Source organism: Marmota marmota, unplaced genomic scaffold, assembly GCF_001458135.2.
Source record: "Marmota marmota marmota unplaced genomic scaffold, marMar, whole genome shotgun sequence".
Lineage (NCBI taxonomy): Eukaryota > Metazoa > Chordata > Mammalia > Rodentia > Sciuridae > Marmota > Marmota marmota.
In genome coordinates this window covers 26,262,781-26,286,584 of record NW_025999932.1, presented here as the reverse complement: position 1 = coordinate 26,286,584, position 23,804 = coordinate 26,262,781, and the positions used below count along the sequence as shown (strand labels likewise).

At 36.6% G+C, this 23,804-nt stretch overlaps 1 protein-coding gene across 1 annotated transcript; it reads left to right on the top strand.

Moving 5' to 3' along the window:
* The first annotated feature begins 338 nt into the window (after positions 1-338).
* Positions 339-23,298, top strand: Hsph1 (heat shock protein family H (Hsp110) member 1). Its single transcript, XM_015483960.2, has 19 exons — positions 339-399; positions 563-767; positions 3,046-3,103; positions 4,859-4,999; positions 5,560-5,682; positions 7,167-7,266; positions 8,512-8,645; positions 9,017-9,261; positions 9,809-10,037; positions 11,838-11,944; positions 12,173-12,306; positions 14,182-14,390; positions 15,813-15,944; positions 18,656-18,793; positions 19,495-19,620; positions 20,750-20,857; positions 20,957-21,076; positions 21,303-21,464; positions 22,412-23,298. The coding sequence occupies exons 1-19, from the start codon at positions 339-341 to the stop codon at positions 22,616-22,618; spliced, it is 2,739 nt and encodes a 912-aa protein (XP_015339446.1). The 3' UTR covers positions 22,619-23,298.
* The last annotated feature ends 506 nt before the right edge of the window (positions 23,299-23,804 follow it).

Below are 23,804 nucleotides of genomic sequence, written 5' to 3'. Positions count from 1 at the left end.
ACCCCCCCCCCCCCCAAACACACAACCTCTCACATTTTATTCTACAAAAACATATCTTGCCGGGTGATGAATAAATGCAAAACAGTAAACACAACCCTGTGCTTAATAATAAGCGGTTTAAACTGACGTTCCTTCTTCTAAAGTCGGAATGGGTCAGCTGTCGGGGCAATCTAAGGCAGAACAACACAGAACACAAAACTAACAGACACATAAACAAAACAACGTTCCCCGCCAGAGAAGGCGCGCGAAAGCGCTAGACAGAACTCGGCCTCTCCCCGGAGCCCCCAAGACAAAGCCAGGTCCCAGCACGCACTGCGGCCGGGACTACACATCCCAGCATGCAATGCGCCCTCATCTCCCGGCCAGACTACACTTCCCGGCATGCTCTCCCGACAGCAGGTTGGCCTCCCCAGAGCCTCGAGGTCTGGGGGCTACGCCAAAGTGGGGTCCACGTCCGCCGGATTAGCTTCCCTTTATAGTCTAAGGGTGGGCATCACCGCCCAGTAGCCAGTTACGAATGCTGCGAGTTTCAGAGTCATTTTTTTCTGTTCCTGTTATTAAGACGACAAGGAGCCCTTGGTTAGGGTGGGCGGGGACGGAGGAGGGTCAACCTGGTTGACTACAGCCAATGGCATCGCCGCGGCTGTCCTGCCACCATGGCAACGGCAGCCGTTCCCGGGGGGACCAGTCACTCATTGGGTAGAATCTTTCGAGAAGGCTCGAGAAGGAAGCGGAAGTGGCACGTGGAGAGGCCGGTGGAGGCGCCGGTGAGTAAATGCCGCAGATTCTGGAAAGTTCTGATCAGTGCGATACATAAGGCTGAGGAACAGGGACCTCCCCTTTTGGGTCGGTTGTTGGGCGCCGGCGCCGGTGTGCTAGCTAGCGGCGGCGGCCGAGCAAGACAGTCAGCCCGAGCTGTGCAGCGACTTGCGGAGGCCGAGCGCCGCGTTCTCCCGGGGTCGCCAATTTGGGCAGAATTTCTGGGGGTCCGGCGGCGGCAGCAAAGCCCGCGACTTCGCTCCGCTTACTTGGCAGCCTTCGCCCGGCTCCTTCCGCAGCCGCCCCCGGTTCCCCACCCGGCTTCTCGGTGCTGGCTGAGCCGCCCCCGGCAGCCCTCCTCTCTCCACGCCTATCTGTGCACACCGCGGAGCCCGGGCGGCCGAGCCGTTTCTTCCGCACTATGAATCTCGAAGTGAACTGGAAGCTTCCAGAGCCTATGTGCCGCTGCTTGGCCCGGGAGCCGGCAGTCTGTTGTTAGCGACCGCAGAAACACTGTTGTGAAAGATAAATCCACCTCTCCTTACCCACTGTCACTGTTGCTAACGTTGTTTGTCCAAGTACCCAGAATCGTTTTGGGGAGATGTAAACGTCCTTTTTTGTTCATTATCGGAGCCATTCATAAGAATTCTAGACCCGAGTTTTTATTTTTTAATTTCGGAGTTGAAATAAGAGACAATAAAAATTGCCTGCTTTTGTAGCCGGAACTCCACGAGAAGGAAGGATGTTTTTCTCTGACTTAAATGTTAATATTCCACAGCAGCGTGGGGTGGGCAAACACTAAAAAAGCAACTATTTCATGGGGTTATTTTCTGAAGAAAATGTATGCAGACATACCTGCATTTTTGCATTGATGAAAATATTTGTTTGCTTTTCAAGGAAATTATTTTTTTTCAAATGTACTAAAGTCTTCTAGAGATTTGTAAAATGCAACATTAAGCCCAAAGGTAAAATGAGTTTATACAGTTATTTGCGGGCAGATGAACGCTTATTAAAGTGAATGAGAAATGAGGAAAAAAGCTAATATTGCTGATGACTTATTCCCATGCATCTGAGTTGCAAAACCATAGTGGTCTGTTTTTTTTTGCCAGTGCAGGACTCTTAATTGGAGGTTAGTAAGAAAGATAACAGTATTTCAGACTTTCATCCCTATGCAGCTTACATCTTTGTTCTCTTTGATCCAATAAAAGAAAAGCTATTCAAAAGCTATTCTAGGAGGGAATGTTTGTTAAACCAGATTGTTGATTCAACTGCATTGACTACTGTTAATTACTATTTATTTCAATTTGATTATTCCCTTGGAAAATGAGTAGATCCAGTCTGCAAGTGAGTTTAGAAGGATACCAGTTTGGACTCTACTGTAAAGGTCTGTCTTCTGTTTGAATGTCTCCCTGGCTTTTAGGATGCTATTTAGCACCTGGTTGGAATAATCTAGGTCCAGGATGATTCTGTTTTAGCAAGTTAAAACTTCCTCAGTGTGTTCCCATTTTACTCCTCTCATTTACCTAGTTTAGGAGTAAGTGTAATCCAAAATTAGATTAGATTTGGATTAGTAATGCACAATTAGATCTCTTTTCTAATCCAAAACCTTAATCACTGCCTCCTCCTCAAAAGGCTTTTCTTGATCTTGTGTCTGTTGTGTTACTATGCATTTCCATTTCTTGTTACTGAGAAAGCTGTCTCATGGTTACAAATCATTTTCATCTCTTCAAAGCAGATTTAAATTAATGTAACTCATTTAATCTCTTCTCTCAAACATTTATATTCCATTCTGCTGTAACTTTTTAAGTAGAGTCTCCAGATAGGAACCTCTATTGTGCTGTTTAAACTCTAAAGTCATAAACTTAGGTACATTACTTGGGTTTACATAAAAGCTTTTGAATCTTAGAGAGGCAGATGGTATATGAGCACAAAAACAGGTAGACAGTGACATTTATGTTATTTTTGTATAGGGTGAAGTTTAATAATATTCTTTAAGTATGCAGAATACTTCCTGAATTAATGTTAGTTCTTAGTAATTGGGAACCACACAGATGATACTAGTACTTGAGGTGGGGAGAAATATCTTCTAAGATGTGAGCAGACTTGGGGCAGTAGGATTGCAACCCAGATTTTATTCTCAGAACTGAGTTCAAGGGAACCTTTCCTCCAAAACACCCACACATAACCCTTGAGGCAATTTTTATTAGAATTTTCCTTGTCAGTTAAGAATGTCCACACTTATGCTTTTTTAACAGTTTTGAAACATTTGGTTTTTATTTCTTCTAGATCAGTCATATCATTTGGATCAAAAAACAGAACGATTGGAGTTGCAGCCAAAAATCAGGTATGTTCCTTAAGAGAATTCTGGCCCATTTTTTTTTTAAGGGGAGGAGTTTGAAAGATACATACAAGAGTGTCAAGTGTCTTCTTAAGTTTACCTGTTTTTGAGTTTTAAAAATGTAATTCAGGTATTCTTTTTGAAACCTTATGTGATTATTTTCCTGTTGTGTTCCTTCTCTCTTGATCTATTGAATAAGATCTGCTTTAACCTCCCAGCCTGCCAATAAGACACTTGAAATTTTTTGGTGACATTTTTCTCAATATTCATTTAAGAATTAAATATTCTTTTTATAGAAAAAACCTCTAAGCTTCTGTATTTAAAAGCTTTTTGAGGTTACTTAATAATTCAGTGGGGCTAGGAGAACTTTTTGTCCAAACCTGTGCTCATATGGTAGCTGTTTGCTACTTGTGGCTGCATAGTCAGTACTTGAAATGGGACTGTTCTGAATTGAAATAGGAAGTATATAAGATACAAGAAGACTTTTCCTTTTTTTTAAATCACCTATTAATTAGTTTTTAATGTTATATATAAAGCTCTCATTTATGTTTTACATTGTTTTGAACAATTTTTTTTGAAAGATTTTTTTGATTTTAATATATGAAATACTTTTTCAGGGACTTTAGGAAATAACATAAACAAGTCTAATTACAGAAAATAATATTGCTAAAAAGAAACAAAACCCTAAACCCTGAAATATGTTTTACTACTATATTGTGGCTAATTAGGTTGGAAGAGATACATGACAGGGGAATAGGGAAGAAAAATAGTTATACATACTCAAAATGAGGTACTCACAAGGAGAGGGAACTTCAGTGGAGTAAAAATCCGAAGTGTCTTCAAGCTAACAGAAGTCATAGCTCTTGTCTCTTATCTTAATTACTTAGTGTAAACAAGGGTCCCAGTTTTTTTTTTTTTTTTCTTTGCATGAAAAACACTTTAAAGTAGAATTTTTAATCCAGAGTTTAACCAAAATATTTAACTGAAACAGTGGATTTAAAAAATTACCATCTTATAACAATTTGGCATGTTTCCCTCCGGTTCTCTTCTATTTCTGACCAAATATTTCTGTTTAACCTCTGTATCTGAGATATAAGTAAATAAGTTGCCAAAAGAAACTGAGCAAATTTGAAGTATGCTCTGATTTAACAAACATGTATCAGTTGTAAGATACTATGAATTTAGTCTCATGCTTAAAAACTGTGGCTCCCAAATGAAAAAAAATAAGCACATGCAGTTGAAAATATTGCCATTTTAAAACATTTTGAATGATCCTAACTTACATCTTCTAATATAGTTATTATCTCATACTATTGCTAGGAAGAGTAGCCATCCATATGTATTCTGGAGTAACATGTGTATCCTGGTGTAATAAGTGAACTTTAAAAAAATGTGATTTGACCATAGTGCTTCCTAATCTCCTTTTCATTCACTCATTGAATATAAAAATTAACAAGTTTAGTTAGGGGGGAATAAAATAAAGTAATAATAAAGTTACTGGGTTACTGGCATTGTCTCGGAATTTATCTTGTAGATTTTAAAAATCTGCTTTAAAGTGTGTTCGGACATGGTTGCCCTCGTCTGTTTTCCTTAGATGTTTTCTATAGGAGAAGAAAGTACAAATAAGCTATTCAATGATGGGAATGTAGGGCCCTAGAGAGGGTTTATGTCCATACCTAGGGTTGGTGTGAGTTGTATAAATGGCTAAATTGCTGTAGATAGCAAATTAGGGAAATTTAAAATCTCAAATTTCTTTTGCAGCAAATCACTCATGCAAATAATACCGTCTCTAACTTTAAGAGATTTCATGGTCGAACTTTCAATGACCCCTTCATTCAGAAGGAGAAGGAAAATTTAAGTTACGATTTGGTTCCAATGAAAAATGGTGGAGTTGGAATAAAGGTAATATAACTGAGCAACCACTGGTTTCTAAATAAGAAGACTGTTTAATCTATTGAGAAAAGTACTAGCTCTTAAGAAGTATAGTTAAGTATGTGCTAAATTGAGAATTATTCAGACAATAATTATATTGCTATAACATAATTTGTGTTCTAACTTTTTGGCAGTTGGAAACTTTAGGTTTATTTGATAGTGTTTAGTCTAAACGGTGTTCATGAATCAAACAAATGTCTGTTCAAAGACAATCCAGCTGGATTTGAAGAGCAATAGTGTAATACAACCAGGAATCTTTTTTTAACTTCCAGATGCATTCTTGTCTTATGATCAGCAGACAATATTTATTCTAGTGATTCATCTTTTCAATGGAAATTTACTACCATCTATAATGGTTTGACTAGACCTTTGGGAAATCTGTCTTGGTGGTTTTCTTACCCCTTCCTCCTTCCTTTATTCCTCCTTTTGAAACAACAAAACAGATTTTGTAGGAAAGAATGTTTTGTGTTAATATTAGCATTTACCATTAAGTATTACAGCGTTCACAACCTTTTTTTCCCTTAATATAGGTAATGTACATGGATGAAGAACATCTATTTAGTGTTGAACAGATAACAGCTATGTTGTTGACTAAGTTAAAGGAAACTGCTGAAAACAACCTCAAAAAACCAGTCACAGATTGTGTTATTTCAGTAAGTAGAATTCAGCAAGGAATTGTGTTTTAATTTGCCTTCTGTATTGAAGTATCAAATGTGTGAAAACTGGTTTATTACTAGGGATCAAAATTCTATTGATAATAATGTTCTGGACTATTTTAAAGTAGGTCTGAGTGGTATTTTAGCTAGAGGCTACAAAGCTTGTTTGGGGGTTTGTTTTTTGGCACCAGAGATTGAACTCCCAGACACCCCACCACTGAGCTATATCCCCAGCCCTATTTTGTATTTAGAGACAGGGTCTCACTGAGTTGCTTAGCACCTTGCTTTTGCTCAGGCTGGCTTTGAACTTGTGATCCTCCTGCTTCAGCCTCCTGAGCTTCTGGGATTACAGGTATGTGCCACCACACCCTGTTGGAAGCTACACAGGTTTTAACTGGAGGTGGAAATCTGTGGGGCATTTAGAAAATATAGATTGACTGTCACATACTGTAGCAGTTAAATGCAACAGTATCAGACAGCTTTAGTACTTTTCAGCTTTCCACAGGTGAAAGAACTCAAAAGTTGAGAACCAGAGCTTTAGGAGTTTTAAACTGTAGCCTAGTGGTGATGGTAAAACCTAGATATTTATCACTGGCAATTCTGCTAGCTTCAGTGGAAAGGCAAATTATCAGAGAATACTTGAAGAGGATAAAGTCTTTTATTTTGATACCAGAAAGGCATTTGTAAATTCTGCTTTCACAAATGACTAGGATCACTGGTCTGCTGTGGTTATGTTCTCCAGTAGGATTGTCTATAATGGTCTTAATTTCAGCATGGTTTCTGCATTATGGCGAGCCTTGTGACTTGCCCAGAACAGTCAGAAGCCTTTATGGCAGCATATCCTAGGATGTGAAAGTGTATGGCAGAACAGCTAGAATTTTTCCTGTAACGCCGAGTCCTGTCTCTGTTGCTTAGAGTAATAATCACTAATCTCTAGTAAAAATAAAGAATTAAGTCAATAGTCATTGAGATATTTCTTTCTGAAATATCAATGATTACTTGGAAAAAAATGTGGAAGTCTCTAAGTTTTGTGTTAGGTGTTTTCCTTTATTAATGATATATATATCACTTTAGAGTGATCCTATGAATGTATTGATTTTTCTTCCTTATCAATGTCCTTACAGCTAGAGGTATAAGCCAGTACCATCAGAAACTTCAGCCTTTGCTCTTTTTGTGCTTTTATCTTTCAGGAGCATCAACATGCTTTGCCAAAAAGCACATTTGTAATCTTAACCAGTCTACTGAATTATAAAGTAACTCAGAATCTGTTATAATTTTAAGGCAATCTTTTCAAAAGTAGTTACTGTTTCTATAAGTTAAGGAACTTGCTGGAAATTAAGTGTAAAGTTCTATTTCTGTTTTGGGACCTGGCTAGGCACCTACTTAGTTGGACTCCTGTGAATTTATTATAAGTGGTTTGTGAAGAATTTAAATATTTTTGTGTTCTAGGTGAGCTAAAAGGGTTTTTTTCTTGTTTATAGGTTCCCTCCTTCTTCACAGATGCTGAGAGGCGATCTGTATTAGATGCTGCACAGATTGTTGGCCTAAACTGCTTAAGACTCATGAATGACATGACAGCTGGTAAGAAAGTGTGTCTGTAGAAGTGACAAAACCCATAAAAGTTATGACACTCTGGGTGCTATTACTAAACACTTTTTCATGTAGAAGTAAAAACACTTTTATAAAAAACGTTAGATCTGAAAGCAATAATTCAGCTTTTTAGGTACTTGTCACTAATGAGAGTTTGGTGCTTTCTCAAATTTATGAGTCTTATTAGAAAATTATTTCATATGTATATAAAATATAAGCGTGTGTTTAAATTATTTTTTAAGTCATTTCTTTGGTACTAAAGATTGAGCCCAGGGGCAGTTTACCACTGAATAAACACTCTCAGCCCCTTGTATTTTTTATTTTGAGGTAGTGTCTTGTAAATTGCCAAGGCTGGCTGGAACTTGGGATCCTTCTGCCTCTGAATACAGGTGTTTGGAATATAACGATGGAGTACATACACCATGCCTGGCCTATATAATTTTTTTAATTAGGCAGGTTGGATTTAACTTACTATTTCCTTACATTGCTTTTATAGTTAAGAAACAAGTTTTTTCCCCAAATCCTAACGTTTAGGCATCAAAGCTACCTTGAGTACAAGTAATTGATTATGGTAACATTTTTTCCTCATATTTTCAGAACTGGAGTTGATTATTTGTCAGGTATTGATTTAAGCACATTCTGTTAGGCATTGTGCTAGATGCAGTAGATAACAGTGACTGCTTTGCCTACTACTATTATTCCTCCTGTATCAGTTTATTACTATTATTGATCAACTAAAAAGGGAGAGTAGTTTTTACACTTGAGTTATTTTCAGTGTACTTCTAATAGGTTTTTAAAAGGCTGTTAGGTATACCTGTTTAGAAGTATAGTGATTTCAAAGTTCAGAAAATAACAGACCCTTTAATGCTCCAGTCTTCAGGAAACAAGAAGCACTGCAGTTGCTGTAATTATGTAAGATTTTTTTATTTTTTATTTTTTTTGATAAGTAATCTCACTGCAGGTTATGGTTAAAAGTAAGTATTGTGTAATGAGTCCGATACTGTATCCATGTAAGTAAGTCCATTATTGTTTTCCATATAAGGAGAAAGGATAGAGCATTCATGGTTCTAAAGTCAGAAAGAGAATAATAGATTCTGGAAAGTCATTGTAAAGTCAGACATAAAAAGGTTTCACTGTAATTGTTTTATAGTCAATTTTCCTGCATGTGTAATTATTTGTAACAATGAAATATCTAAGTATAAACCAAAGAATTAAAACATAGTTTACTTTTTGTAGTTGCTTTGAATTATGGAATTTATAAGCAGGATCTCCCAAGCCCAGATGAGAAACCTCGGATAGTGGTCTTTGTTGATATGGGACACTCAGCTTTTCAAGTGTCTGCCTGTGCTTTTAACAAGGGAAAATTGAAGGTAAGCATATATTGGAACTGTGTGACCAGATATACGAAGTGTTGAATTTGTTGTGATTTTTAAGCTAATGAGCCTAGACTGTTCTTGGTAATGAAGAGCTCTAGGTAAAGATGTCAATATGAATTGTTGCTAAGATTGATCTACATAAAAATGATGTACATAGTAATTAAAAGTAAAGAGTACCTTAGAAATTTAGTGGGGTTTTGTTGGTATTTTGTAGTTACATTACTTTCAATTGATGAATTTCATGTTATTGTAATTTAAATGAGAAGTTGTGAACCTGTTAGTCTTCAGTTGTTTAAATAGCAATATTTAGGATTCTAATTACAAATGATGGGAAATGACCAGATTATTTGTTTTAACTAATTTAGGTACTGGGAACAGCTTTTGATCCTTTCCTAGGAGGAAAGAACTTTGATGAAAAGTTAGTGGAACATTTTTGTGCAGAGTTTAAAACTAAGTACAAGTTGGATGCAAAATCCAAAATTCGAGCACTCCTTCGTCTGTATCAGGAATGTGAAAAATTGAAAAAGCTAATGAGCTCTAACAGCACGGACCTACCACTGAATATTGAATGCTTTATGAATGACAAAGATGTTTCAGGAAAGATGAACAGGTGTGTCTTGAGTTCTGCAGATGAAATCAATGTAACTTCTTGCTGAAATTATAGCCCAGGTGTCACTTGTAACTAGGATTCTTAGGTTACATTTCAGGATCCTGTGCTACATGGCTTATGACTGAAAAGTCAGTGTTTTATCACCATTAGAATTTAGGGGCACTTCTGCAAAGAGGGTTTTCAAAAATATCTTCTAAGTAATCTGATGAGAAAGTTTTTTTGTTTTTGTTCTCCACTTTTTGGTAGTCCTGGACCAATAATTAAATAATAGTTTCATAGATATTTTGATGTGAATGGAAATAAATATTTAAGGTAATGAGAATCGGATCACATAAAACATTTGGGAACTAACATGGCAATTGTAAGAATATTAAAGTAATTTCTTCTAATAATAACTGTAGATCTGATTTTTTTCCCAGCCCATTTCCTGTACCTATTTTACATATTTACAAAGGAAAAGGGGTTACAAACTATGGTAGCATTTAATTTAGGTTTATCTAGGGTATTTGGAGGAAAGAATGAAAAAGTGTTTCTCTTATTCGCTAAGGTCACAATTTGAAGAACTCTGTGCTGAACTCCTGCAAAAAATAGAAGTACCCCTTTATTCATTGATGGAACAAACCCAGCTCAAAGTAGAAGATGTGAGTGCTGTTGAGATAGTTGGAGGCACTACACGAATTCCAGCAGTGAAAGAAAAAATTGCCAAATTCTTTGGAAAAGATATTAGCACAACGCTCAATGCCGATGAAGCAGTAGCCAGAGGATGTGCGCTACAGGTATTTTCTCAGCCCTGCTTGCTCTTGGTGTGCGTTCCTAAACAGTTCCCACTTGATTTTCATGACGATGGGTAATTTAATAAACAGAGCCTTGTATCTAATTAGATTGCAGAAGGAAGTTACTTTTCAGTGAATCCATAGGCTGTGGAGGAGACAAGGACATTCAAATCTGGAAGAGCCAATAAACTTTAGAACAACTAAGTTGGTGTTTCTCAAACAAGAATTAGAAAAGATATGTTTCTGAGGGGATCATAGAAAACATAGCTGTAAAGCACTAATTAGCAGTGTGGCAGTGACAGTTAATGGTAAAACACGGGAGAGAATTAAGTGGGATGTCACAAGGAATAGATTTTCACGTGGTTTTAGAAAATAGGGACCCTCTTACACCCCAAATTGATTTTTAACCTGCTTATAGAATAAGAAGGCATCCCAGAAGTATAAAGTTAGTTTAGTGAAGCAAAAGCACCAAACCTAGACATTATTAGTACAATAAAACATATATTTAGAGTATTGATAGGCAATATGAATAATCAAATAGTTTTAACTAAAGTTAACACATTGGATTAACTGTGATGTAGTTAGAAGGTTTTCTTCCCTTTTTTATAACATAAAATGAGATTCTGTAAACAAAGATCTTCAGAGTGTCTGCCTTTTAATACTTAGGAAAAATATGTAGATACTTAGTAATGATACCCTTTGTATTGTTATAGTATGTTTTATTGGATTTTTGGTTTTTTAAAAAACTTAGTATTGGAATAAGCCTCCTTAACTGATTCCCCCAAATGTTGGAGGTTCCTAGTTTTCTTAAAGCTAATTCTGAGCCCAGTGTGGTGACACACTCCTGTAATCCCAGCGGCTCGGCAGGCTGATACATGAGACAGGAGGATCACAGTCCAAAGCCAGCTTTAGCAATGGCAAGGCGCTAAGCAAATCAGTGAGACCCCGTCTCCAAATAAAACACAAAATAGGGCTGGAATGAGGCTCAGTAGTTGAGTACTGTTAAGTTCACTCCCCCTCCGCCCCAAAAAAAGACCTAATTTTGGCATCTCTTTGGAAAGAGATCATACTAATTAGATATTTGGTTCATCTATTTATGATTTTTATATACTTTGTCTAAATGTGAACCTTCCACCTGACTTGGATGTTTATTGGTCCCAATTTTGAAATTATTCATAAAACTACTAGAAAATATGGACATTTTTAGTTTTACCCTTTTCAGTTTTGTTTGGTTCTTTGTAGTACTGGGGATTGAACCCTGGGGTGCTCTACCACTGAGCAACATCTCTAGCCCTTTTTTATTTTATATTTTGAGAAAGGGTTTCACTAAGTTACCCTGACTGGTCTCAAACTTGAAATAATCCTCCTACTTTAGCGTCTCAAGTAATTGCTACCACTCCTTAGTCCCCTTTTTAGTTTTTAAACATTTGAAAAGTAATATGGACAGAATTGTCTGTGTATTTACACATTCCATTGTGCATCTACACATTCAAAAGAGAAACAGCTTTTAAGTGACATTGCTATAAGCAAGGCATTTTTGGAAAAAACCAATGTTTTTTCCTAATCCTGTAAAGCTTGGTATTGATTAACATTTACTTTCCTAAGGTATGATTTGCCTTTCTAGTGGTTGACATGGTATTTGGGTAGTAAATAAATCATTTGTGCTTAAGATGACATATGCTGTAAGTAGTTTTGAATTTCACCTAAAACCTGTCCATCCCATTAGAATTGAGTTTTATTTTAAAAGATGAGTGGAAATTAATCATAAGCTCATGATAATTCTTTTCATGTTTTTCCTTCAAGTGTGCGATCCTTTCCCCAGCATTTAAAGTTAGAGAATTTTCCGTCACAGATGCAGTTCCTTTTCCAATATCTTTGGTCTGGAACCACGACTCAGAAGATACTGAAGGGTATGTAGTAGATGTTGTCTTTAATATATAAAAGGTAAATGAACAAATAACTTTTATGGTAGAGTGCTTACCTGTGATTTTCAACAACCAAATCTATTAAAACATCTCTAATTTTGGTACTTTAAAATAAGATAAAATTGACAGATTTTAGAATGTCTCTTCTCTGTTTATATAGCAAAATAAGTTCACATATTTGAAATACTGAGTATTTTTTCCTTTCTTCTCTAGTGTTCATGAAGTGTTTAGTCGAAACCATGCTGCTCCTTTCTCCAAAGTTCTCACCTTCTTGAGAAGGGGGCCTTTTGAGCTAGAAGCTTTCTATTCTGATCCACTAGGAGTCCCATATCCAGAAGCAAAAATAGGTAAGAAGTTAATTCTATATATTTTGCTCTTTGAGTTGAAGATGTAGCTTACCATTCAGTGTAGACATTTAAATTTTTTCTTATTCTTAGTAATATTCAGTGAAAGAGAATTCCATGTGAAAACATTTTCAGTTTAGAATCATGTTGATGGTGAAACGGGTTCATTTTACTGGCCTACACAGATATGACTTGCATGTTCTGTTGTCGTTTTCAAGTAATGATTGAGGAACATGTCAGGTATTTTCCTACTTCTGACGTAGGCCATACTTAAAAGGATTACTGGCTACTTTTACTGTTAACCTTTCTTTTTTTATTTTATTTTTATTTTTTCAGTAGTAGTTGGACACAATACATTTATTTATTTGTATGTTTATTTATATATGGTGCTGAGGATCAAAGCCAGGGCCCTGCACGTGCTCGGCAAGTGCTCTACCCCTGGGCGACAATCCCAGCTCCTACTGTTAACCTTTCTTCTCGGTGAAATTTATTTCAGGATGACACTTCCAATGCAAAATATCACTCAGATTGTTAAGGATTTTGTACTGTAACCTTTTCTAGAGAAGCATTTTTCTTTGGGAGGTTGGACACTGTCCATCCACTTTTGCTCATAGTAAATTCTGTCTGTTTCCTAGACTACAGATAAAATTTGCAGTATTGCTAGGTCCTCTTCGGGGTTTAACCTTGCCCTCATCCCTTTTTTTGAAGAAACTCTTTGAAGGGTCCAACCTGACCAGTTGTGTTTTGTTTCTTGACTAAAGACTAAAATGTTCTGACCCACAGTTTGTTTTATTTTTAAACATTTGTCACAAATTTATTGGTAGCAAAATAGCATGAGAAATTATACTGTAAGATTTTTGGTAGGTTGAATTCTGTGCATTAATTCTCCATTGTGCAGAAGATAAAATCTAACCTTTAAATTTGGCATATCTAATTTTTCATGTTTACCCAAACTGAAAACCTTGTACACATGGAAAGAGCCATGTTACATCCCACTCTCCTGAGAGTCTTCTTGGATGTCTGAGAGTAAATGTTACTTCCTGAACTAGTGATGTGACAGTTGATCAAGGTCTAGTCTGGCATCTTTCACTGACCCAGTAATTAAATCTGTAACTTTCTGTGTTTTTGTGTAGATAGCACCTTAAATTTAATACTCAACTAATTTGATGCTTTGCACATAATAGCTTCAAACTACTTCCCAAAAGTTCAGTGGTATCTGTAATAACCATACTATTGCTGGAGATGATAAACACTTGGTTCTATAGTAAAGTGCTCATTTAAAAATTAACTTGGTCCTCAGAAATAATTGATGGTTAGGTAACTTGTTGCAGGTCACACAACCAGGATCCACTGTAAAGCATTAACTAAATAAAGATGTGGAATCATTCTATTACATATAATAATTTTAGGCATTGATACAAGTTTTAGCTTGCTTTCCATATTTAAAATATTTGTTTTTTTAATCAGAAAAGTAGTATTCGCTAAAAGACATCATGGGATTAAAAATCAGCACATATGTTAAACCTGAAAAATTTTCAAGTCTTGTTTGTGCTTATCCATCTACAGAAATTGGATAAAAGGAAACAGAAATTGCTTTTGATTACTGTTATCTGAAACCCATATCTGCCTAGTGTATGCTTGAATAGCCAAGAGAAGATCCTTCCCTGTGAGATTTTTATGGTATTTCAAGACTAATCTTAAGAATTGTATGTATGCTGTACAATTAATACGTGTATTTTGAGATCATAGTGTACCTTATAAGTTGGGTCAAGGGAGAAGATTTTGAAATTGTACTTCTAAGCTATATTTCTTAGCATTTGCCTACTGTATAGAGGTTTAGGTTGAACTCTAAAATTGTCTTATTTCTTTTTGTTCTAGGCCGCTTTGTAGTTCAGAATGTTTCTGCACAGAAGGATGGAGAAAAATCTAGAGTGAAAGTCAAAGTGCGAGTCAACACCCATGGCATTTTTACCATCTCTACAGCATCTATGGTGGAGAAAGTACCAACTGAGGAGAATGAAGTATCTTCTGTTGAAACAGACATGGAGTGTCCAAATCAGAGACCACCAGAAAACTTGGACACTGATGTAAGTTAGCTGATAAATCTTTGCATTTGAATATAGAATGGACTTAATTCTAAGCTGTCAGAGAAGGGTCAAAATGTTTTTCTCTTCATGAATAATTTTGATCAGAATTTTCTGTAATAATAGTTCGCCAGTTTATGGTAATATACAAGAATTTAGGTATTATGATTAAGTTCTTTATAACTGAATTTAAAATAACTGGTATATAATTTAATTGAAGTAAAGTTTCCTTAGTTTTTTTTAAGACTATACATTAAGTCAAATGTTGACTGATGGATATCAAAAAAAGACTACTACTTAATCTATTCGGCAGTATTGTAAAGCTGAAAAAGAAAATGTTTTTAATTGTATGGCAAATTTGTCTTCGGTGTTCCAGAACTTGTTTATTTCTGGGCTTTAATCAGAAATCACTTTAATGAACAGGTAGTGTAGTGTTTTGGTTAAGATAAAGGGCAGTGTTGGTATCAAGCGGTCACTGTTAAATCATTCCCACAATATTGAAGCAACATCTAAACCCTTAGTTTTAGTCTCATCTAGAAACTCTTTACAATAATGAGTTGTATGGCTAGTGTCACTGTCTCAGTCTCTTAGTACCTTTTGGATATCAGTGGTGCCTTGCTTCTCAGTACTTCAGTGTCTGCTTTAGATTTTTGAAGCTTTGAAAGAAAGATATGGGTGATTTCAAGATTAGACAGAAAATGTTAACTTAGAATTTTAAGCTTCTCCCAAAGATCATAACAAGCACTGATTGTTTGGAGATGGGGGCTACTACAGAAAGATCGGAAAATTAATAGGCTTCATTTTTCTTCCTTTTAGCAGAGTTTTAGTCAGGATTGGTAACATGTAGCATGTAGCATTTATTCTTTATCCTAAAGAGTCTTTGAGGTACAAATGTCTGAGTCACAAGATGAAAGTGGGATGGAGAGGGTCTCAGATATCTGTAAGCTGAATGATAAGCCCTGGAATGACTGACAGTTGGCCATTTTATGAAGCTATTTAATAAATGGAAATGGAGGTAATGTCGATGCATGACGGCTGCTGGTGAAACTAAGTTTTGGAAATCTTGTTTCTGGGAAAGAGGCCTTGAGTGGAAAGCCTGTTGCCTATGCTTCTGAGAACTAATATCTGTATACAGTTAGATGAAAGTTTCTTGAAGGGGAGTTCTTGATTGTCACAATCAGTCAAATGCTTAGCTGTGTTACTTAACTGTATTAACTGCTGTCATTCACAGAATTTCTTACAGGTTAAAATTTTCTAAGAAGTTTCCGGGTATTTTGTGTTCGTTTTGCTTTTATCCGGTACTTTTTCTGCCCACCTGTTACGAGTTCAGAAATTGAGTGTACTGTCTTTGGTGCCCTGTGACTTTATAAATTCATACAAGTACACCTGCTTTCTACATCCTTTGTGCCTGGGCTTTCATTTCAGAAAAATATCCAGCAAGACAACAGTGAAGCTGGAACACAGCCCCAGGTACAAACTGATGGTCAACAAACCTCACAGTCTCCCCCTTCACCTGAACTTACCTCAGAAGAAAACAAAATCCCAGATGCTGACAAAGTGAGTGACTCTTCTAGTTCATTCCATTAGACGATGTTGCAACATGTAATCGTTAATGATATTAAATCTGAAGTTTTAAGAGCAAGCTCCAAATGATTTTATTCTGTGTAGATTTTTTTCTGTTCATTTTCTGTGTTATTCATCTAAAACCAGATATAGAGGTACTCAAGCTCAGCTAAGGAAATTGAATATTCTGCTTTAGACCTAAAAGTGTCTCTTGATTAACTGCTACCCCAAGTACAAGAGACTAATGCAAAGTGTTTGTTGTCTTCTAAAGGGCGGAGAGGTATTTGCTAAGGCCAGAGGCAGAAAGATACATCCCACTGTGGATGATCAGTCTCACTTGAGTTAATCAGATGATAAATACATGGGCTATAGGAGTTAAATCTTTTTTCTCCTTTCAAGTTATCTGTCAAATTTGAGTAATTAAATAATCAGATTGCATTTTCAAAGAAATTATTCTTCCCTTCTTCCACATAAGTATTGGAAGCTAAATTAAGTAGTTGTATAGTGTCCCTTGAAAATGACAGCTTCTAATCAAATCTTTCAAGCTCATGGTCTGATGGATATCGAGGAATAAACACCCTTTTACTTTGCAGACGTTCATTCTCTCCAGGTGGCATGTAAATTACCAGTCTATTGTTGGTAGTTTGGATTTTCTTCCTTTCTGAAGATAAGGGTGTTTTTTTGTTTTGTTTTTTTTTTTAACTCGGGCACATCACAGAATTGTTTATAGGGGTTAAGATGAATTTTATGTGAATTAAGAGTTTCCAGTTTTTAATTTGCTGTGATTAATCTCCAGGGCTCTTAATATGCTCAGTAGGTTCTGACTGATTTCTAACAACTGCTGCCTTTTTCCCCTGTTAACAAGTCATGTGGTGATGGGTGGTTATTTGGAAAAATACCTACTTAATTTCAACTAATCCCCTAGATTAGAGTTGAGCATTAACTAGCTTGTGCTGATAAATAGTCTCAGTACCTGTCTAGCAGATGGCATTGGGTAGAATCTTGTGTTCTTAGTGGTAGGTGGGGTTACAGTCTCAGCCCTTTAGAACATTATCACACTCACTTGGAGTTTCCTCTTCCGTTCTGTGTTGGGATACCATTTCGTGATTATCTTGGTTTCGTGGGTAGTTGGTTTGTTTTGTTCTGCCTTACCTTTACTCATTTGTGTCCTGTCATCTATTTTGTTCCCTGAGGATCTGTTGCATTCGTGTGTCTTGCCGGGTTTGGGGATCATCTGATTCACTTTTCCTTCTTGTGGATCATGCCCTCAGCATGCTTACTATGTGAGGGGTCGCATATCCACTGGAAGGAAGAAGACCTAGGCCCACAGGCTGGCTGACTAGAACACCACTGGTGATTCAGCTTATGGCATTTAGTGGATAAGTGATCTCTAAGGAACGCCGGAACATGAGTCTGGCAGACGTGATTATAGTCCCATCAATAATTTTAGTCAAGTTATTGACTGTCCTAGTCCCAGTTTCTTGAGTCAAGTGCCTACGGTTTTAATGTCCTCTATAACATGAATCATCTCATGACAGTGATTATTGTATCTCGTGGGCTGTGCTTTTCCCATTTTCCAGTTCTAGCCATTTGGATACATGTTGTACACTTTGGTTATCATCTAATTTGTTTTATGGTCGAATCTTCTCAATTATGTTGTTTGTCATTTGTGGCAGGAAATGTGCTATGTACCTGAAGAAATGGAAATACATAGAAAAGGCTTGGAAAATTGAAGGTCCCAGGAAATACTTCTTTAGCCCTGTATTTACATATTTTGAAAAACCTACCGTATCCGTTATCTGAAAAGCATGGGATTTGGGGTTTTAGAATATCCACACTATTTAGTGTACATGATGAAATATTTGGGCGATGGCACTCAAATCTAACACTAAATATGTGTTTCATATATACTTAATACCTATAGCCTAAAGTTAATTGTATTCAGTATTTGAAGTGCATCTGTTTTGACTGTGACTTGTCACATGAAATCAGCTATGGAATTTTCCACTTGTGGCAGGCATCACGTGGATACTGAAAGAGTTTCAGATTTTGAAACTTCAGATTAGGGATGTTCAGTATTATTTGCAGCATCATCCTATTCAGATTAGGGATCAGTTCAGATTAGGGATGTTCAGCCTGTATTATTTGCATCATCATCCTGTTCATTACTTTAAAACTTTTAAGAATTTCTTGTCACTTTGCAGAATTGCTAAGGAATCACATAACTCAAAGGCAAATGGTGGAAATAATACAAGTGTGTGTCTACATAATGAATTTTTAAAGGCATTCAGTGTAGTGCTAATACTGGGATATAGTGACCAAAATAGAATGCTAGGAATTGAGTAAATCTTAACATCAAAAAAGTAAAGGTAAAAAGTTTGTTACTGTCAGATTCTAGACTATAAAGTTACTGGTAATTTAAAAATTTTAACTATTGAGATTCACAAACCTGCTTTAAAAGGATTGGAAAGTAAAGACCTGTGTAGAAAAACATTAACAGCAAAGATTTAAGAAGAAAAAAAAATCCCAATCTATAAAGGAGGGCATATTTAAGTTTACTTGAAGCCCTGATTTAAAATGGGCAGTTTGGAATAGATAATCTTGGTGATTTTAGGGATTTTGTTTTATCAGTAAGTACGATGGATTTTTGTTTTTCAAGAATTGTTTAAGAATTTTTCCATTTCTTTTTTCTACTTCTTCCCAAGGCAAATGAAAAGAAAGTTGACCAGCCTCCAGAAGCTAAAAAACCCAAAATAAAGGTGGTGAATGTAGAACTACCTATTGAAGCCAACCTGGTCTGGCAGTTAGGGAAGGACCTTCTTAACATGTATATTGAGACAGAAGTAAGTACTAAATCCTTTTTATTTTGGAGTATATGTATCTGTTTTGGCCCTGTTACTACTCATTGCTAATTGATAAAGGGTTACAATTCTTTCCCATATCTCAAGTTTTATATGGTTTTAGGGATGAAATAAAAATCAATGAATTTGCATACTTAATTGAGCTCCTGGGTTGTTCTTCTTGCTGTAAGATTGTCTCTGTTCTTTTGAAGAAATTGGATGAGACTATCCCAGCACAGAGTGCATGTAGTAGGGTGGAATCTAGTCCACATGAAATAATTCTAACAACAACATTTGGTGCTTTTTTGTAGTCTGAAACTCTAGGATTCTGTGTAAATGATATATAATATGTAAATAATATACCCTTTTACTGAGTTGGAGCATCATGATTAGAACTCTTACCAGTAAATTATAGTCTATTTACATTTTTAAATGTAGTGCAAAGTGGTGTGATCATACATTGGTGGTATTAATTCCAACATGGTACAACCATACAGGAAGACAAAATTGTATTTATTATATGCTAAAAAGGAAACAACTTCACACTAGAGTTGGGGCCAGGGTGTAGCTCAGTGGTGGAGCACTTGTCTAGCATGTGCAAGGAAGGCCCTGGGTTCCATCTCCAATACCATAAAAATAACAACTAGTTAAAAAATTAATTTGGTTATTGCAAGATCATAATAACCTTTTCTGTTTGCTGACAGGGGAAGATGATAATGCAGGATAAATTGGAAAAAGAAAGAAATGATGCTAAAAATGCAGTGGAGGAATATGTGTATGAGTTCAGGGACAAGCTGTGTGGACCATATGAAAAATTTATATGTGAGCAAGTAAGTTTTAGAGCTGTTTTATTCAGATAGTCTCATGTAAAGATTCTGACATTTATACTTCTAGGTTATGTAACTTGAGCTTTTCAAAAATATAAATTAATACAAAAGTAGAAATTATGTAAACAAAGTTGTAGAGAAGTGAGGCTTTCTAGTGACGTGCAGTTTCATGTTATTCTGGTTTACCCCGGTGAGTTTAGTAACTTGCTTTTACCATCCATAAGAGAACCTGTCAGATATTCACTTCACTTCTGTGGCATCTCAGTTACAGAGGCTAAAAAGATAAAGATAATCCTTGTTTCAAAGGCCTCAGACCTTTTTATCAGGGTTTTAGAGGACACCGTGCTCTCAGCAGCCCTAAGACTTGCCCAGCCGTTCACTGTGTCATCAGCATCATTGCTCTTCTTAGCCCTTTGCCCCCTTCCTGGTCAGTGTGGCTCTGAGTAAATCCCAGAAGCACAACTGAGAAGGAGGAGACTTTAAAATAGTGTGAGGGGTTAATTCTGAAGTACTAGTCTGAAGGTCTGTGGGCTTTTCTAGTGTAGTTCACTTCTTGGCCCTGCCCTGGCATTTCCTGGGGTTTTTACATTGGGATTCTGAACTAGGGGGACCCAACAAGCTACGTCTCAAGAGGCTAGAAGTACATACCTCGTATGAATAGGTTGGTAATGATCTTTTTAAATGTGTTCAGTGATTGGATTAATAACTGGTATAGCTTCCCTTTCAATATTTGAGAGTTTGGGAAGTGAATAGAAAATGAATAGTTGAGACATCATTGTTTTGGAGAATAATCACATAATTGCTCATTTATAACCAGTTGTAGTTCAATATATAAATTGCCTAAAAGTGGGCTTCTAAGATGCAGTATGTTAAGTTAGGAGACTGGTTACCAAAAACACTGAAAAGTCCCTATGTATCCAGACAGAAGCTACACAATATCTGTGAGTTCCTCGTGCCAAATATTTAGAGCTAAACAGGGTGTTGGTATTTTTCAGTGAAGGGAGGCCAGGCTAACTTGAGTGTCTTCCTGGAGGAGGAGCTGGCTGGTCTTCAGTGTTTCTTAGATGCCTTTTGTTTTGTTGTAAAGACTCCTGAAGCGGGACTGCCTCTAATCTTGTGTTTTCCTTATAAGGAACACCAGAATTTTTTGAGACTCCTCACGGAGACTGAGGACTGGCTCTATGAAGAAGGAGAGGACCAGGCTAAGCAGGCATATGTTGACAAGTTGGAAGAGTTGATGGTAGGCTGTTCTCCCCTAAAAAGGTGGTACTTGTGTTGTAAACAACAGATGTGTAAAGTACAATTGTAGCAACTATTAATTTATTGTATTTTATATTAGAAAATTGGCACACCAGTTAAAGTCCGATTTCAAGAAGCTGAAGAACGACCAAAATTGTTTGAGGAACTGGGACAGAGGCTGCAGCACTATGCCAAGATAGCTGCTGACTTCAGAAACAAGGTAGTCCAGCTTTTTTGTACATACTGAGGGTTAACTTGGATTCTGATAAGCTAGCATTTAGGCTGAGCAGTTTTGATCAAGGGTTAAATATTCATAAGTGAGGAAATTTTGGTATTTGAGACCAGGTAGTAGATTTGAACTTTGTGGAAAATTGGGCCAAATTCGATTTTTTTTTTTTTTTACTATTAAGTATGTAATTTTATAGTGTATATTTTTTTCTGTTTAGGATGAGAAATATAACCATATTGATGAATCTGAAATGAAAAAGGTTGAGAAGTCAGTTAATGAGGTGATGGAGTGGATGAACAGTATCATGAATGCTCAGGCCAAGAAGAGTCTTGACCAGGATCCAGTTGTACGGGCTCATGAAATAAAAGCAAAAGTCAAGGTAAGTGTTAATGTCTCATGTGTACTACTGGGTTCTCTTACGGATTTCGTAAGACAGACTTTCTTAGTTCATTATTGCTATCACAAAATTTAGATGGCTTCATAGATTTCAGTTGAGTTCCATTTATTGAGTTCAACTGTGTGTTTGTAGAGTTCATGTCACGTGTCAACAGTTTTTCTAGGACTTAAAACATTCTGTATACAAAGTAATATCCCCGCCTCTGTGGCACTCATGTTCTTAGGGCAGGAAGACCAGTAGTACCAGGTACATGACGTGTCAGATGGTGTTACATGCTGAGGGGGGAAATGAAGTAGGGTGTTTCAGTCAGCATTTGTGCTGCTGTGACTAAAGGATCTGACCAGAACAACTGTGAGGAGGAAGCGTTTATTTGAGGGCTCAGTCCCTAGAAAGCTGGCTCCATTCCTCAGGGCTCAAGGTGAGGCTGAACATCATGTCAGGAGAGAGTAGCAGAGGGAAGCAGCTCACATCATGGTGATCAAGAAGCAGAGAGAGACTTCACTTGCCAGATAAAAATATACTCCAAAGCCACCATCCTCTAGCCACACCCTACCATTTCAGTTAATCCCATCAGGGATCAATTCACTGATTGGGTTAAGACTCTAACAACCCATTCATTTCTCCTCTGAACCTTCCTGCGTTGTCCCACACGTGAGCTCTTGGAAGACACTTTAGGGTAAAGAAGGGCTAGGAAATCCCATGCTGTGGAGAGGACCCAGGTGAATATACGATGACTTTCTGAGATTCAGAAGAATGCCCACTTTTCTTTTGATTGGACTGCGAGCTATATGGTTTGGGGCAAGTGTAATAAAATGAAATTCTTATATGGATAATTGGAATTAATAGAAAAATGCTGGGTCAGGTATTTGGAGAAATAATTGAAAGTAAACTGATTGGATCCGAGTAAATCTGATTATTTGTTTTCTTAGGAATTGAACAATGCTTGTGAGCCTGTTGTAACACAACCAAAACCAAAAATCGAATCACCCAAACTGGAAAGAACTCCAAATGGCCCAAATATTGATAAAAAGGAAGAAGATTTAGAAGGCAAAAATAATTTTGGTGCTGAACCTCCACATCAGAATGGTGAATGTTACCCTAATGAGAAAAGCTCTGTCAATATGGACTTGGACTAGGTGACATTAAATCGGCATATTCCTTCAATTAATGAAATATTTTTGTCATAGTATGTGATTCTACATAACATACTGAGACTATTTATATTTTCTTTTTTAAGGATGTCTAGAGATTTTGTGTATTATATGGAAAAGAAAAAAGCTTAAGTCTGTAGTCTTTATGATCCTAAAAGGGAAAATTGCCTTGGTAACTTTGAGATTCCTGTGGAATTGTGAATTCATACTAAGCTTCTGTGCAGTATTACCATTTGCATCACTGAGGATGAAACTGACTTCTGTCTTTTGGAGAAACAAAACTGTACTGCTTATTCAAGAGGGCTGGGATTAAAATCTAAGCATTTGTTCTGCCAAGGTAGTTTTCTTGCATTTTGCTCTCCATTTCAGCATGTGTGTGGGTGTGGATGTTTATAAACAAGACTAAGTCTGATTTTATAAGGGCTTTCGAAAATTAATTCTGTCCAATAGAATGATTTTGCTTTCATTATTAAAAAAATCCAGTGAATAACAAAGCTAGTAAAATGTGTTTAGCAGCATGCAAAACAAAAACTTAAAGTTCTCTCATTACACAGTACATTGTCATGTGAAGGCGTGAAATGGAAGAAATGTTGATCCTGTTGTAACTGATTGTGAAAACTTTATGAGCTTTAAAATAAAGTTCATCCTATGGTGTCATTTCTAAACTATTAGTTTTGTCACTGACTTAAAAATGGGATAAGAGAAGAAAAGTATGAATTATTATATCAGAAATTAAGTTACTTACTATAAATATTTCTCCTTTAAATGAAAATCACTTTCTCCTGCAAGAAAAGTAGCATCTGTTTATCACATTTAAAATTTCTTAAAAAACTGACTTTTTTGTGTGTGTGAATATTTATTACACATGATGGTCATAATGGTGGTTTTTGTTTTGGTACCAGGGAACAAACCCAGAGGTGCTTAACAACTAAGCCTCATCCCCAAACCCCCCCCCCCCTTTTTTTTTTTGAGACCATGTCTCACTAAGTTGCTGAGGCTGGCTTCAAACCTGTGATCCCCCTACCTTAGCTTCCCAAGCCACAAAGATGACAGGCATGCACAACAAGATCAGCAAGGTGGTGTTTTTTAAAAGACTAAATATCGGAGGAGTTTTCAGTAAGTATAGTTCAGCATTATAATTTCACAGCTGGATGAATTCCATTATTAACAC

Coding starts and splice junctions, on each gene's coding strand:
- Hsph1 (XM_015483960.2), top strand. CDS start 339: ATGCAATGCGCCCTCATCTCCCGGCCAGACTACACTTCCCGGCATGCT. Junction 5,683..7,166: donor TCACAGATTGTGTTATTTCA/GTAAGTAGAATT, acceptor TCTTGTTTATAG/GTTCCCTCCTTCTTCACAGA. Junction 21,465..22,411: donor AAATAAAAGCAAAAGTCAAG/GTAAGTGTTAAT, acceptor TTGTTTTCTTAG/GAATTGAACAATGCTTGTGA.